Raw genomic sequence first — 18327 nt, 5'->3', positions numbered from 1 at the left:
TGCAATGAAAAGATGACGATTTTTTTCATTCGCTCCCGACATCGCAATGGAAACGCTTCGTTGTGAATTCATGTACTCATTTATATTCACGGTATAAAAGAAATCTGTTAACCATGTTAATTACGTATACTAATTTACAATTTCAACGAGCCCAATCGAAAAATTTTTGCTTTGCGGATTTAGTGCTTAAAACGTCGCTGTAGGTATGAAATTACCATAACATAGTGCATATAAATAGGAAAGTGCTTCTACGAAGCGTAAGCCGTCAGTTTGATATGTTTTGATCTAAGAATAGAAACTTCAAATTTGTTTGATCAGCTTAGAAAGTAGCGTGGGTCGATAATGGAGTTGCTAGTTGCGGTATAGTGTAAAGTGATATACTAATGTGATATCCCTTATATAAGCAATATAAATATATGATTTCCGGATTCATTTACTAATAAATTCCTAGTTTAATTAACTATTTTTAGATTTTCGTGTTGTTTAAGAGAAGTCTAAGTGTGTAAGCATATACCTAAGCCAAGGTATTTAACACCAAAGTTCGGTCTGGCAAGCCACATCAAGAGTTCATGCACCTTCCTGAGAAAATATTCTAATCGTTTTGGTCAGGGGTCACGGGTATAAATAATTTAAATATAAATTTTAAATAAAATTTCAAATACAAATGACGTTTTATTTGAAATTTTATTTAAAATATTTAGACGTATTTGAATTTATTCTTTATTGTAAGGTTCATACAAATTTTATCCCACGCACGTTCGTATATGTATTAAATACGTATTTATACATACAATTATCCCCTGTTTATACAGAAGATAGGTTTCCGAAAAAATTAATTTAAATAGAATAGTCGATTTTTCAACAAAAAAACCTAACGAAATATCTATTGAAGGCAATATAAATTGGGAAAAAAATATAACAAAGAATTTTTTAGCGAAATAAACTACATATGTAATAAGATTTTTTTACATCCAGAAACTATAGCGCTTTTACTTCTGATGGGTTCATTTCCATCACAAAACAACTTAAGAGGGCTGTACGGCGGGGAGCCGGTCTCACGTTGGCGCGAGATACTTTCCAAGGAACTTTTATGAGACAGTACGGCGCCGGCATCGCGCGAAGAAATATGTTAATATGTCTGCACTGCGCTTGAACGTTTTAACTTTGTTGGAGGACTATTGGTTTTTGCAATATCAGTACGAGAAAAAATCTGCCACGTGCCAAAAAACGCGAGATCCACACTGACAAAAGGAATTCCTTTCGAAGTGCCGGTCTCGCGCTGTGATACTTTTGCTTCATTTTTTTATTTTAATTACCTTAAATATACGAATGATCTTTGATTTATAACATTTGAAGCTTTTTTTAACAAATAAACAATAAAAAAAGAAAGTTTGCTTCTGACTGACTCCCAAGTTCATGACACTGACATTGTACTTTGATCATGGCTTAACACACGTTTTGGGAACTTAATAATCAAATGTTATAATTCTACCGTTATTGCAATGTACATTAGTAACGGCAAAATTGCGTTAGACAAGTTTCAGGTAATTATGGGAATAGGTGAATATTCAAATATAGTACGATATACAACCAATGTGTTACTAGTGATGACTTACGGATGTGATACGGGATCTTCCTGGGCTTCATTGGTCAAGCTTGAATCAGGAAATGTGGAGACCCATAGAATAAAGAGACTGATACAGCTCAGTAAATTGTGACAGTGATGTTTTATGGTCGTCACATCCGAAAACGGCTTCTCGTCCTATTTGAAATGTATAGAGGAGATCTATGCCCATTAGTGGACATCTTACGGCTAAAATTATTACGTCCCACTCTGCATTTACAGTATCATGGTCTTTGTTACAAAACCTTAAAGCCCTTGAAGCTATCTGACGTGATTATATATTTATAATAATATTAGGAGGACCGGAAAATAATGTCGCTTTCTTAAGCTAAATTCACACGACTACATTTTTAACAAGTTCCCATTTCTAATCAACAATATACTCATCATCGTTATCTACAACCTTTTGCCATCTGGAATACAAATTTTCAATGCCGGAGCGGTAAAAATCAATCAGTTTTACTGCAAAATATGTCGACAGAAACGACATTACTTACCGTTCCCCCTAGTAAATATAATGTTTATAATATCATATACTTAATAGCAACGCTCTTTCGTCTCATATATCGTCGTCTCTCTAAATAGTATAACCGAAGTTTATTATGTACTATTTCCAGACTTCCGTACTCAAGCTATTCTAATTCTATTTGAAAATTCTATCGTGTAATATGAGTACGCTTGTACTTGTCTCCTTTAATAAATCATCTCAATAACACGTTTTCCGAGCACTTCCGAAGTCAATAGTCGCAAATCTCGAGTCGTCTGGGAGTTATCGATTTACGTCTAGGAAGGGAAGCTGCCAAGTGTCTCTAGTTTAGTCAACGAATATACTCGTAACTCGATTATTTGCGGCTGCGCTCTGGTTTTATAGAGCACTATGCTTAATGCAGCTAGTTTGCAGGGGTCTATATCAAAGGTTTATATTAGTATCTCCTTTTTAAAATCATAAAATAATAAGAATAGGAGAGATAGTTTATATTCTCTTCGTGGTAAGTTATGTGTACTATTAATTAATCAAAATCCCGAGCATGATCCTCTCTATGGCTCTTTGAGGGACTGTCATTTTTCCAACGAAGCTAAGAGTGGAAAACCACTTTTCGGTGCCGGAAGTAATCACTGTCACGAAACACACTTTGACTAGATGATGTTCCGTAGTTTACGTTTTGGGAATGACCTGCTTCTCGACAATACGATATAAGTACAATGTTTTAATTAAAAGTTTTGTTTATTAGATGAAAAAAAAGAAAGTGTAAATAAAATTAATATTTCCTATGCGTTGTAAATATGGGTCAACATATTTTTAATCTTGTAAAACAAAACATATGTTGCGAACGCCATATGTTTTCTATACCACGTATGTTAAATGAATAAAAATGTTGAATGCATCAGGTGTTAACCTTCTCAGAGCTTTGAATGTAAGCAATGTGGTTTGAAGGCTTAAAATAATAATTTTAAATACGTATATACGTTAGATTCAGATGTTAAGTCATTGGCCATTAGTAGCCTAGTGTTTAAGCACTTTGACTTAGGGTCATTGGTCTCGGTCTTAGATCCTGGAGGATTAAGTTATTCAAACGAAAATTGTAAAGTAACATTCGCCAATCCGCACTAGGCTGCATTGTATACAACACCACTTTATCTGTACCTAAGAATTTTAAGTTGTATCTAACATTTTATAATTGTACTTCCCCTATTTTGGGTACAAGGGGACTATTTTTACAAAATATATATTTTTTTCATAATATTATTTGCGTTTTCATATTTTTCCCTTCTCAGTGTCATTTATTCATTCACCATATATTCTTCACAAATTCTTTCATTCCTTTATTTTTTTTCTTCTCCTTTCATTTATCACCACACTTTTGTCGCCTTCCCACCTGCTACAGGTTTACATTTTTCTTTTTTATTCTAGTTCTATCTAGTTAATTTGCTTTATTTTTATTCCTTTGTGGCTTTTTTGACGATTTTATAAGGTCCTCGGAAGATGCTGTATGTGGACTAGCAGTCGAGGTCTTATGGCTGAGATTTTTAATCCAATTTCAATATTTCTGTTCAAATGAGGTTTTATGTGTGAAAATTGCCATGGGCAATAACACAAGAACACGCATTCGACGGTACTATATTTTTAGGAGAATCATCATATCATTGAGTCACCTCGCCCACGCGTGATATATTTAACAAATGTACAAGATCGAAATGTTAGCGAAAATATTTTAACGCAAACAGGTAGATGTATAAATATGCAATTTAATTTTGGATACAAATCGAATTTAGAACATTAATTTTATATTTTACGAAGGGGAATTCCCAAAACTATTACAATTTGAAGTAGTATGGTATATTTTTTTCATTGTTTTCCTTATTTTAGTTCTAAATTTTTTTAAATTAGTAACTGTGTTCTGACTTAACTTCAGGTATATTATAAAGTATACATGATTAATTCAAAACAAATTTGAGTTACCCTATATTTAATATTGCATACGTCTATTACGTATAAAAAGGAATAATCCAAAAGAAAATGAGAACCTCAGTAAGTTTTAATTATGTAAGGAAAGTGATTGGTTACATTCGTTACATTGGTTGCATTGGTAGAAGCTATAAAGGCTTTTATAAGCTATATCAACATTCATTTGCTGTCAATTATTGTTGAGTAGAAATTTGAAAATCAATGGTTTCAGAAATAATAAATAACGTAATGAAAATATGGTAACAAAAAGCGTTTTCTAAACTCAGATTACAACTTATTAATTATATTTTTCGAATTAATTTTATTTATTTATTTTATTTTATTTTAAACATATTTTCCTTTCATATGTGTTGTGACACTTAGTAAAAATTGTTAGGTTGTCCCATAATCTTTAACAACCATGTTCTTTTACAATTTTACGTTTGTTGCACTGGACTTTATTTCTTTGTTCTATATTATTTATATAGAACATATTAATTATTGTTTACTACTTCTATAGAAGTTATTGGCCTGTCGCGGTTCGTTAGAGCTTTAGAGGCATCTCATTTATATAAGTGATTGGAAAAAGATTTAAAAGCTTTAAAACTTTTTGCTAACAAATAAAATCGACAAATATAGATTTTAAACCATTTACTAATCATCCTGTATAAATTACAATACTTAAAGACCTGATGCACGAAACTGTGTTTTGACTATACTTATCATCATCATCATGCCAGGGATCACCCAATACAAGACATAATATTGACATAGTCCTTATAGACGTTGTACTCGTATGTAATGAAAATAAATATGTCAATGTAAATAAAACTTGTAATATCAAACATTTAAAAGTGCTCACAAACTTGAAGGTATTCGCAAAACATTTATAATTTGTATGTCCGTCACGTTTGCTTTGAGTTACGTAAGGATAATATTCATAAATATACTACGGACTATTGCTAACAATTGTTTTTTAAAAACGCTCTTGTGTTAGGATTTTCAAATACAAGTTTAAATCAAGTTACAATTACCTGAATTCAGTGTAATCTATTCATATAAATTAAATTAACTTCTATACATGTTGGTTTACACAAAATTTTAACGCCTCCAATTCTGGTATTATTTTTTTCATATTATCGTAATAGCGTGAATAAAGTTCTTATTAAAAAATAATATTATGTATACAATTGTAAAAACAACGTTTTTTTTCCTATACAAAATATACAGTAAATTATTAAAAAAAATTTTAAGTGTGCAGCCGGAAGATAGTTAAAACATTACATGTAATCCTAAGGTTGTATTAGTCTAAGCTAATCATAATTAACTTACATAATAAAACGTACTCTTGAAGCTTATTTTTACGTACAATATTTAATACAAAAATTTATAATTTTTTAAATAGATTTACAACTAAAAACTTGACTTATTTCAACTAATTTATCCTAATATAAAACCATTTAAACTATCAAAAATGGCTTCATCATTAAATATATAATATTGAGATATCAACTCGTTAATATTGAAACCATTAGCGCTAAAACAGTTTCATTAACGCGTGGGAACCGATGAAGGTCACGCGATATCGGACGACTGTTTTATAACAAAATCAACTAACCACGTCAACACAATGAGTCAAAGAACTATAATTGATTTCACATCTATTTGTATTACGTTTGTTACAATTCTTATTAGGGTCCATCATGTATTAAAACTTATTGTTTCACTTTTTATAAGCTCTTTCTACCACACTTGTTAAAAGGTGAAAGGGACAAATATGTTTGTCAACTAATGTATATTTAAAGATGCATTTACATGTAGCCACTTTTTTAAGAATGGAACTCAAAAAAAATACTATCAAATTATCTTCGTTGCATGGTTTTCCTACATACTTACCGTCGTTTTTCGAGAGATACATTAAGACATAGATAAAATAGGAATCTATGTAAGAACATGATTTCATAATATGTGTTTACACGTGGTTAATTTTTGCAAAAGATCTATAAGTAATTAATAATTTTCATTTGTATTTAAAAAAAATTGCTATTGTCTGATTCACAGTCGGAAGTCAGAAAACCAGAAAGGGTTTCTGACATTAATAAAATTTTAAATTACTGTTCTCATTTTATTGTTCTATTTCTATTCGTTTTGGTTCTATGAATTTCAAAACATGTTTTATGCAATTTTTGAATAGAGAACTTATTTGCCTCTTGCATATGCAAGAAAAAAGTGTTAGCTAACAGTTTTCACGGAGGTAAACGCATTCTTATGTCATTATTACTAAGTAAGTAGTATTCTGATTATGAGTGCAGATATGAAGTAAACGTGTTATGTGCTCGAAAAATTATGTTATTCTTATATATACAAGTTGTTTTTATGATATTTTATTTTACGATAAACTAAATCCTTCTAAAATATATCAATCACTTTAACGTAGTGTTTTTATTCTGCCTTTAAATATGTGTCGTAAGTAAATGACACGATTTCATGCTTATGACATCACATGTATGTGTGCCAACAAAATTCTATCAAATGCATTTTGAAGTTATTCCTGTAAATATTATGTCATATTCCGTTCGTCGTGAACGGAAAATTTATTATCAGATGAAACATAAAACAAAAACAATCTTTTACATCAGAGAACACGCATGACAGCGTAAAAGATAGAATAATTAATACGAATACGAGTTCAAAGACCTCGTGGTAACGTTTCTTATTTGTTTTGAGTTTTTCAATAGCTCCACTGTTAGCGTGATACAGCTTTTACTGTTTACATTCATCATTCATTCAAAGTTGTATCGAATGGGAAAGTCATAGACATTGATTTTCCCTGACCGTTTTTCTATCTTTACCACATCGCTGCGCGTAATCAACATTTTCTGAAATTTCGATTTTATATTCCTTAAGGTAAACTCAATCGAGTTCAAGTATAATACTGCCATATATAAGAAGTACCTATAATTAATAAATCACATACTTAATGTTGCCCATCTCAATATGTACGGTGTAAGACTACTTTCATGCAAACAAGTCTAAGGAGAGTTAGCGTTTTTATCGCTGAAAGCTATTAGCTTTTTAATTAAACCTAAGTCTAGCAAGTTTTGCTATTTAATCAAGGATTTAAATAAAAGATTACCATTCAAAAGTATTCGCATAAAATCATTCTTTTTATTTAATTATTCATAATTTATCATCATTCCAATAGTAAGGCGTCCATAGTTGGACATAAGCTCTTCTATTGATTTCCAATACAAGCTGTTGGATGAAGTCTACATCTAGTGTCTTTCATCTTTTCATCTTGTGAGTGGACGCTTTACGCTAGGCTTGCTAGTCTATGGTCTCCATTCCAGAACCTTAAGGCCCTAGTGGTTCTTTTGTTTTGCACGCTATGTGGCCTCTCCACTGTCACTTCCACTTGTCAACCGACTTACTTTCCTTTGTCTATAGAAGAACTTATTCCTGAATCGATTTCGTAGAAAAATCCTAACCAAAGATCTTTCAAAACTCGTTTGGGTATTTAACAAGCTGTGATAAAAACGTGTTAGTTATTATTGACGTTTTAATTTTAATCACTCAATAGTTACTTATTAATAAAGAAAACAATATACTTATGTGTTTTTGGACTTCCCCGTAATTTATATAACACGCAACATTTCGCGTCAGACTCAAATAAATTAGGAACCCCTATTCATGGTTTTCCCGCAAAATTTGTAATGCGGGCACTATACGAGGGGTTATGTTCACTTAAGTAAATGCGATTATTAAAAAAAGTCTGCGTTGTAACATATGTTGAGTAATTTATTAACTGTATTAATACTGTTAAGTCAATTACTTTATCGATTCCTAATTTTTTACCTAAAAATAATCTCAATTTCCCTTTGTCACGTCTTAAGGTAAAAACCACATTACTGATTTCATTCATTTAAGTAAAAATAAATATAATTCTATACATATCTGTATTACTTTTTTTCTCATTAAACCCGCATACATTTAAATAAATTTTATCAAAAACTGCTAGTGCTAGTTATAGCTTATGAACTAAGTTCACAATAGCAACCAACGTAACAAACCTTTGATTAAAATCGCAGCAAAAGCGCGCATAAAATAGCGCGCTATTTCTCGTATCTTTCGTCACTTTCTAGCAGGAGTGAAAACGCCATACTTACGCCGAGCGAGGGGAGTGTACCTTCTATTTTCGGCGGCGCATTTCAGTTTCAGTGCAAACCCCGCATGAGGGCGCGACGGTCGGCGAACCCAGAAACATCGCCGTTTTTCACTAATTTCCTTAAATTGCCTTGCGAATTATTGACGCATGGCTTCGATTAGAATGGCTGTGGATAGTACACATACATCTGTATCGGGAGCTAATATTAAAGTGAGTAATTATTGTTACGAATTCGCGAAATTGTTTCAGGCATATTTTACGTTTCCTTTCGACGACAATACATAGCTTAGAATCACGGTTTGTCACAGTCGATCCTTGCTTCACTATTCAACATCTTTGGATTCATTACATCCACAATTGTTTTTAAAATGTATATTGAGACATGTTAAATAACCTTAAAGGCTACGTTTCTGTAACCACATATGGTTGGAATAAATTTTTACATATTATAGTCAGTGGATTTATATGTACGAAAAAATAAACTCCATATAAAAATAATCGCAGAGATTATAAATAGAAACGTCAGGACTGTATGTGTCTTTGTTTTCTTGGTAGCAAAATGGTTTGCGCCTTACATTGATATGTATTTAAAATCATGTATATTTTATACGTGGTCCTCGAAAAAAGTAATAGGAAACGATGTCTGAAATACTTTGAATTATAAAACAGGACGTAATGTTTGAAATTATTAGTTATATTTTACAGTCATATATTTTTATTGCAATTACATGATTATTATTCGAGAGTCGTTTTAAGATATGCATTTGAATTTAAGGGATCAGTTTTTAGAATAACTGATTGATGACGACTAACAGCATAATAAACTCAATTTATTGTAATAGTAAAAGTTAAAACTTTTCTTCTTGATACATTTTTTAAATATAGTAGCGAAATGGTACAGTCGTGTAGAAAATCAATAGTATTACGGTTATGAAAATTAAAATCCTTTAAAATAAAATAATAAGATATTATAAACATGGTAGCTCTGTATTTTCATACCTTAGCAGCTATTCTTTACCATATACCGCAGTAATGGCAAAATGCCAGACTTAGTCTGAGTTAAATTCATAGTTTTATCTATAACGCACCATCGTTATGGTATACTAGAAAACATTACTTTTTCTGAAATCGTAAAATCTCTAGCCATTATATTACATATCTCATATTTGTATGGTTGCCAAAAAAATTATTGATTTTTGGCACATGCGTGCATTTTAAATGTCAGTGACATCGCATACGAAGTCTTCTTCGATCTTATCGGATACTTAAACGGAAATACATATTTGGTCTGATATTTTGCACTGTGTAGTTTAACATAATTAAATTTAATTTTGACCAACGATAAGGTTATATTTTACGGTGGGTAGAAAACGATTTACATCTGCAATTTTATTTCTAAAAGATTTTTTTTTGTCGTTTCTGGAGTCATACGTCTAAACATATATTGAAACGAAAGTAAGATTTTCTTCATTAAGTTCTACGATTAAATAACATCGATTGTTTTGCATTGATTATTTTCTTTTTTTTACGTTTAGTTATAAACTAGCATAGTGGCCAGAGTTACATATAACTGCAATGGACGAACATTAACATTTTTACTATCTATATATATGTATGTATATGATATTAAGTGTTGCGTTTAGATATTGTTTAATTGTTGTCGAAACTAATTAAAATAAAAAAGAGGGTAGTAGTAGATAAAGTTCTTTTACAAATTACCCTTTTTAATTGCAGAGTTCACAAAACCGACTTCTAATTAAGAATGGGCGTGTCGTCAATGATGACGGCATGGAGGACGCCGACGTCTACGTCGAGGATGGAATCATCAAGTGAGTACTTAAAAAATTATAAATTCTCACGAAATAGTGTCAGCTGAAAACATTTCTATGTGGATGCATTAAAGTTTATTTTCGTTCATATCCCTATATCTGTTTCGAAATTCAACACCTGGATTAGATTATCATGCGTTTATACATTGTGCGACTTGTGAATGCTTACGTCGCGAACATCTAATGAGAAGTGAAAATTTTGTGCATCAATATATTTCTATTTGAATTACTTTAGGTTCGTTATGAGGTCGAAGACACATAGAATCACCTATTTGTTCACAGTTCAGTCATCTCCGGCACCATCAAATCTTAGTGTTAAACGTGTTTTGAATACGCGCCTAAACCCAGAACCCCTGGAGCCCCTTTCTCTCTAGTTCCTTTAGGGCTTAGTGGCTACTCCATCCGGTTAAAGAGATAAAAACGGCGCGAGCCGATGTTCTTGAGTCTTTAATACGCTCTCAAGCTTAGTTAGTCTCAAGTTTTGACCACATATCTAATTAATTTATTCATCATCATCAACCGTAGGATGCCTAATGCGTCAACATAGGCGTCCTCCATAAATTTATAATAGGGTCTATTAGGATAAGGACGTATGGTAACTTTATGGATGGATCCTCACACTGCTCTTGGCGTGGTAAATTTATTGCATTTCCTAATTTTTAAATAGATTTTACAAATACAAAAAGCATCATCGTTGCTCCTGCAAGAAAGCAACGTAACTTAAATTCTCAAATTAAATAAAGCCAACGGTCAAATGTCCATGTCTTTACGAATGTAAATAGGTCGCTTCTTTGTTACCAAAAGTAGCAAGACGTTCATTTGTTAAATGGAACGCTCTCGGCAATACATTAAGAATTATCTACAGTTTAAAAATATGCAATCTTATAAAGGACAGTATTTGAACCTTATACATTGATACAATATGTCTTATTAGTAACTTTACTACTTAATACGATCAAGTTGTATGGAACCCGCTATATTGCAAATATACAACGAATTTGGTGATATGTTAAGAGCATAGGATGTCGGTGATGGACGAAGTATATCGTCAAGTTTGTTAAGGTCGCTGGAAGACATCAGATTCAGACCATTTCTTCATCTTATAGCTAAAATTTTGACGTGTGATTTTGTTAAAATATTGAGACTTGAAATATCAGTATCAATTAAAGAAACTGTAGATGGGTCTGAAATGTAACGAATTATTAGAATCCCTGACTATCAAGTTAATGGATTGTTAATGTAATCACTTCATTTACGGTAAAATGTCTTTTCAAATAACAACTATTCTAAATCTTTTGATTCTTATTGGACATAGACATACATATATATATGTTAGACATTGAACCACTCAATCTGGTAAAAAGTCCCCTATAAAAATCAATTCACTTCAGTGGTAACTAATCTAGATCGATTGATATTTACGAAATGATCTATACTTTCGATCCACTTTTGGTAAATATTACTTGCTAAGAAAAAAACATGAATAATCGTCAGTAATTTATACTATAATCTCCTACACTCGCCTTTATAATATTCATGGTTTTGTTCGGTTGTAGTTTACGCGAAACTGTCATTGTGCATGCTTGTTCAATATTAGACCTTGTTAAAAAGAGATATGGTTGAAAATGTCGTAAAAGCGTGCGGTTTTGAAAAATACAGATGAGGAAACGGGCTGCGTCTGCGTACGTCTGTACGCACAGTATTGATTCGTCGCCCGCACTCCGCCGCCGAGAGTATCGCGCTAACATTGATTTTGAGGCTAGCAGCTGAGCTCTATTCAACCTTGCCAACTAATAGCACATTCCTTAATTCGATAGTATATGATATCTTTTTGTTTACTGTCATTTTATCCTATTTATTATTTTAATGACTCTTAAACAAGAGTCATTAAAAAAAAAAAACTTTTTTTAATTATTACTTTATCTGGTCGTTTATGATCTCGGATACATACATCTATCATTGCAGTAGAGCCTTCAAATCTATAGGTAAATAAGTTATATAACATTTTAATTTTTTAAATATCTATGAATAATCTATTAAATAATAAATTATAAATAATTATTAAAATCTATATATTAATTTTATTATCTTGTTTATTATCTATGTAATCTGCATACTTTTATGCTATTTTATATAAAAATTTAAACATAATATACTTCCCTGCATTATACAACATTTAAATAATCTATTTCCTTACGTTTCTATTACTACTTAAATTCTATATTTTTATATGTTATATGTATTTCGTGTACTGCTCTGGTTGGTGTAGTGGTTTGGTCTGGAACCATTTTACTTCCGTATTTGGCCAGCGAGTCTTTTACTGCTACTAAATATTGCATTAAACTAGGGAAACATAAATTACGTTAAATCAATTATTATGGGCGTGGCACATCGCTCGTGCAAACAACGATCGTGACCGAAAGATTCCGAGTGGAGAGCGCGAGCCAGTAGACGCGGTGACCATGCCTCCTAATAGGTAGACCGACAAATCAGTCATATGAAGTCGCTGGATGCAAGCATAGCAAAACCAACTATAAGAGGGAGCTTTGGGTAAACCTATAGCTTCCAGTGGACGTCTAGCTGTTGACATGAAGGCGATGAAACACGTGAAAACAAACTGTAACACGTGGGTTCACTGCTGGGCATAGATATCCCCTATAAATTTCCAGTATGACCGAACACTATACTATATTATCATTACGTAATTTATTATTTCTGTCACCATTGATTTTTGGATCAGATGCACCATAATTTTAAATTTATCCGCGAATAAATTCAAAACTTATGATAAGGCAAGATAGATTGATGAAACTTATTATTGTATTAAAGATTATATACGAGATAAACATGTCTAGGATTAGTATCATGCTGTACAACTAGACAATTTATCAAGAAAAATTGTACAGTTTACGCTAGAACAATAACCATCGAGGTTCTTGTCAGGTTCATCAATATAATTAACTTTGTATCAATGTATCGACTTTTCGAAAGTGCTTAGCAAGTCCTATTCAAAATAATAATAATGTTATCAGCAAATGAGCCCCTTAAAGACAGACGCGGCGTAGGTAAGCCCACTACTACGACTAACGATAGTTATATCGTGGCCATCTTTGGAGTAGGTCTTTGCAGTGAGCGTCCATCGGCTGAAAAGAAACTTCCCTTTAAAAATTTTATATATACAACTAATCACCCTTCATATATTTTATACACACGATAAATATATAAAGGTTATGTTTGTATATAAAATGTATGTTATACTTATTATTGACAGCAAGTTAATCTATGGTCTATAAACTACTAACGTTAAACATTTGTGATTTGTTTTTGTATGCAAAAGTGAAGATTATTGTTCATTGGTCATGAAGCCTGTGACGAGGATACGTTGAACAAATTGCATGAAGCCGTATCAGTAATCTATGTCGATTAATCGTTTTACTTGACGCATTTACACACGTATAACGACCGCATGTTGAGTTATTGTGATGTGAGTTTATTATTATTCATAAGCTGTTTTTGGACTCATCTTCTGCATACAACTAAATTACTTCGACAAACTATTGGTTATAAGAAAAAAAATAGATAATATAAGAATAAGAGGACAATCACCTACACACTGTTCTGATGAAGTCAAATTAATAACTGAATTCTCCATTGCTACCGTCCTAAGGAAAGCAGAGGATAGGATAGTATAGAAAGGGCTTGTGTAATAGTTTTCGTCAAGGCGTTTCTAGAAGGACATGACCTTCATAAATAAAGTTTCCTGAGTGGCGACTACGAGCTGGTAAAATTAGCATGGGTAGGCGCCCCACTAGCTGGACCAAGGACTTTGTTAAGACCGCAGAAAGTCGCTGGATATAGACAGCGCAAGATCGTCCACCGTGACGATCTTAGGGTCAGGTTTATGCCTTGCAGTAGGCGTTAATTCGCTGATATGATGGAAGCTAAACACCACTTGGTTGATATTTTTGCTATTATTATAGCAAAAACATTCCGTGAATAAAATTAAAAATTACACAGTGCAATTAAATTTATATTACTTATCCAAATTATCGCAATTACTGTTAAAGTCAGGTCACATTTATACTTTAGTTTGTAAATAAACGAAATTTTTGCTCGTGCATGTGTTGGATGCTTGACATTTGACGTCACTAACGTAAGCAGCTGCCGGAGAAAAGTACTGCGGTTGACTGGTAACGTTGTTCACCCTTACGTACACATATGCAAGTTGCTATGGTTTCAATTAAATAATATTAAAGAGAACAGTTAACATATAAATAATAAATAATTTTCACGTCTTAAACTCTTACCTTGTATCTGATTGAATAAGTTTTTTATTTATCTTTACATTAAAAATCATTCTTTTCACGAATTGCTTAACCATTTCTTTGGCCACCATAGCATATACACACTAGCGTCTGTACTATTTACGTATTCCTTACCTTCTTTTTTCATTTATTATTACATGATTTTGTTGGCATCTATGTTATTTATTCAGATCGTGTTTTCATTTACGATGCAACACACTCATGCCCTTTTTTAGTTAAAGGCTATGCTAGTAATGGTTAAAAATTTATACAATTTAGGAATAATATAAATTTTAAAATTAACTTAGTATTAAACACTACGGAACCCCCACACACACTGGCACAGAGGCGACTTTTACCGACCAGTAATCATCATTAAGATTGTATTGGGAATGGCCCAGACACTGCAGAGCACCGAAGCAGTATTTTTGCGCAAAATTGCAAAGAAATAATTCGTGTTTGCGAACATAGCTGACACACTGTAGTGCCAGAGTAGACCTATCAAGATACAAAGATCGCCCTCTAGGTATAATTTGTCCACAGGTTCCACGTTTAAAAGACTTAACTTAAGGCTTTGAACAGTGTTATCTTGGCAGCCTCTCTGTATATGCCACCGCAGTATATCGGGACAGTCCTTTATCTCAAACAATTTATGTAGGTTCCATGGTTCCAGGGCTGATTTAGCCACAGCACCCGAGTTCACCCGATTAGACAGGGGCCAGTTCGTTATAATAATGTCAACCCAAATCTTTCCTTTATGGTCCTCGAGGGTGAAATCTCCCAGTCTTCATATAGATACTGTGCTAAGAGATTGGCAGGGATATGTAATAAGAAAAGATACTAAATTTCCATATTATCGCATTGAAAAAGCAAAATTCATTTACCACATAGACACCTTTATAGTCCAGTCACAATAGTGAAACGGTAAAACCTCCTGGCATAAAAAAGACAGACTGCAATCACTATCCAAACCTGCATTGTGAGCGCAGTCTCACTGCAAAACTACAGTTTACTGCAGTCTCGGTAAATAACACTGCATCGAAACTCCCGACCACAACAACATCCTGTACAGACGGGGCTAGGATTGTACAAATGTGCTGTTAATTTTAATGGCGCAAAATTTCCAACAAACATTCAGCAAGATCTGATAGAAAAATGTTATTTATATTTATTATCATTTAGACGTAGGTTATTCACAGCTGGATTATTTCCATTAATATAAACTATTGTAATTAATATATTGTAGTACAATAGGACCAGTTAACAAATCTGTCCTCTGTGAAATCCTACTATAATTTGATTACGTTCGTATATATCTGCCTAAGGTTTTAAAAACAGTTAATAAGCGGTAACAATCAATAAAATATATAATAACTGTGTAATCAATAAATTAAATCAATTACTGTATTTAGTTATTTTTATGATATATGTGTTACATATATTTTTATTTAACGCAATCGACATTGTTTTTTTATTTAATAAATTTGTCACTTGATGACCGCCTGCTCTATTATTCTTTGATAAATACGTCCATCCAATGGTTGTTTGAAAGAAGTCGCCGTTTGCAAGATGGTCGCCCTTTGTGAAGTACAAAGAGTGGCCTTATCGCATATGTAATGTACATTCTTTAGCTAATTTTATGTGATTAATTTTCTTTTTTTCTGTCTATATTTACAATAAAGAGTTTAATAAATAAAAAAATGCCTTGAACGTACTGAAGTAAAAGAAATTACTGTTAAAGATAAAAAATAAAAAAACAGTATTTTTTTCGAGTTCATTTCGAAGTTCTATAGAACATAGTTAACCATCAATTGAATTACCAGTTGTTATTTTCACAAGTGTGTGTTCAATTTGCCGACGTATCCACTAATTATTTATTCGCATTGCTTCACCAACGCGTTTTAATTATTAGAGCAATTGACACCCTTTCAATTTAACCAAGTTTTGTAACTGCGTCATGAGGGCCCCGATGGTAAACTTCCTTCTTAGTCCCCCTTACGTGTTTATAAATCGGTTGGGTCCCCTCTAACGATGCTATCTTTGCGGGCCGTTGGCATTTAATTTAAAAATGTTGGCTAGATATATTTTTTTGCCTTAAATTTTAATGAATGCACTTGTTTATACTTTTATTTACTATGGTAACACTGAACCCCACATATCGGAGTTTAATCAAGTGTTTCGAAATAAAATAATTAATATTTACAATTTTACGTGTATATGTTGCCTCTTTGTCTTATTTATCCATTGCTATAAAACAAGATAGATTTTCATCATATGTCCAAATAATGTGCTAAATAATGTGTAGTTATCGGACGAGGAATAATTATGTAATACCGTTAATATTACATTATTATTAATAATTGTAATTCAATGTATATTGTTGTACAATGTCCGTACTAGCGTTTCGGATTGCGTTAAAAACAGTTAGTCATTCGTCGCTATATTTATTAATTTTTCGAAGTACCGTCATACCTTTAAAATAAAAATAATGAATGTAAAATTGTAGAATCCTAAATTGAAGGCGAAGGAAATGATACGATGAGTAGAAGGAATCTATGGAATGGAGTGATCGATATTATGAAAGGAATTAGAGGAAAGAATGAAAGACATTGAGGAGGACAATAATGAGTATGGAAACAGAAAAAAATAAGTGAAAAATTATTATTTAAATAAAAAACCTGTGCACCAATGATATGAGTTGAACGAGAGGCCCAAAAAACTAAGCCATTAAAAACCAGTCTTACACTGTGCGCATCCAGCGAGGTCCCACGAACTTCACTATAGTATGATTCACTTAGTGGGTAGCCCCAAGCCGCGTCTACTGGCTTGTGATCGCCACTCGAAAGCCTTTCGGCTCCAATCACCATCGTTTGCACGAGGGATGATCCCACTGCCACTTCAGATGCGCGATTCAGCGAACTGCGTTGGTAACCTATCCTATACACAAACAAAATTTATTATTTAATCGAGAAACAAAAATAAATTTCATCTTAACTCTTAAAATTACTATATTATCGAAGGCAAATATGTTAAAAACGCAAAACTATTTGCGGCTTGTTTTCTTTTCCATTTTATTTTTATAGCCAGAAACAGGAAAAGAGAAAAAGGTTATGGACATCAGTGAAAGGTTTTTTATTATTATTTTTTACGTATTTCAACTTAATTTAAACAAATTTTATAAAACTAACGAAATGGAGATAATTTGTTTAATGAATAGATAATTGGCTTAAAAAATAAAATCGGAAACAGCATTAATTTAAAGATTTATAAACTCGTAAAATATTTTCTCTAAAGCGTGTCCCAGAAATAATATAGTATTTCGTGTAAGTTGATAAGCCAGGGTATTTAGTAATGCAAATTATAATATTCTATGAAAATTAGAAACTTATTAGGATGTGCTTTTAAAACTTTTGATAAATATCCATAATAGTTTGTCTAGTTCAACATTAAATCAGTTAATAGTTTCTACTGTAATAAAAATTAACTTTTTTTTTCGAATTAATTGGTCTTTACTATATTGTGAATGTTGAACAGTGACAGCTCAGTGGTAGAGGACTGAGATTTACAGTCATAGGTTGCGAGTTTGATTCCTAGGATACACACTCCTATATAATTGAAACTCTATGCAATAACTAATGATAGGATTGTACTGGTCACAAACAAGTTTTCAGAGCATATAGGCAATAGCATCTTTTGCGTTGCCAATCCGCTTGCCAAGTGTGGCGAATATGGTATATCTCCCATAGTATCTTTGGAGAAAGGCCTATGCCATGCAGTGGGCGTGTGTGGCCTTAACGCTGATATTGTGAATGTATATAAACATTTTAGTAGTAATAAATTTAAATAAGCTACATAAAAAGTGAAAACGTTTCGATTGTTTTAATTGATACAACGTTCAATACTCACTGCAAGCCATAGGCCTTGCGAAAAGATGTCCTTGGAAGAATATACCATAATCG

General features: G+C 32.3%; 1 protein-coding gene across 2 annotated transcripts in view; it reads left to right on the top strand.

The window, feature by feature from the left end:
- The window catches only part of CRMP (Collapsin Response Mediator Protein), a 71186-nt gene that overhangs the window by 22894 nt on the left and 29965 nt on the right, over positions 1–18327 (top strand). Inside the window, exons 1-2 of one of the 2 annotated variants that reach the window (XM_068768536.1) lie at positions 8309–8445; positions 9970–10064. In XM_068768536.1, the coding sequence (XP_068624637.1) occupies positions 8383–8445; positions 9970–10064 (158 nt within the window). In that variant the 5' untranslated portion in view covers positions 8309–8382. Of the gene's footprint in view, positions 1–8308; positions 8446–9969; positions 10065–18327 lie in introns of those variants that run through there. The other variant, XM_068768538.1, reaches the window with a different exon arrangement.

This window comes from Battus philenor, unplaced genomic scaffold (genome assembly GCF_028537555.1).
Source record: "Battus philenor isolate CCGP_79_NKW_IND1 unplaced genomic scaffold, ilBatPhil1.0.hap1 SCAF_26, whole genome shotgun sequence".
In the NCBI taxonomy this organism is placed as follows: domain Eukaryota; kingdom Metazoa; phylum Arthropoda; class Insecta; order Lepidoptera; family Papilionidae; genus Battus; species Battus philenor.
Note: the sequence above shows the minus strand (reverse complement) of the source record. Positions and strands in the feature narration are given on the sequence as shown.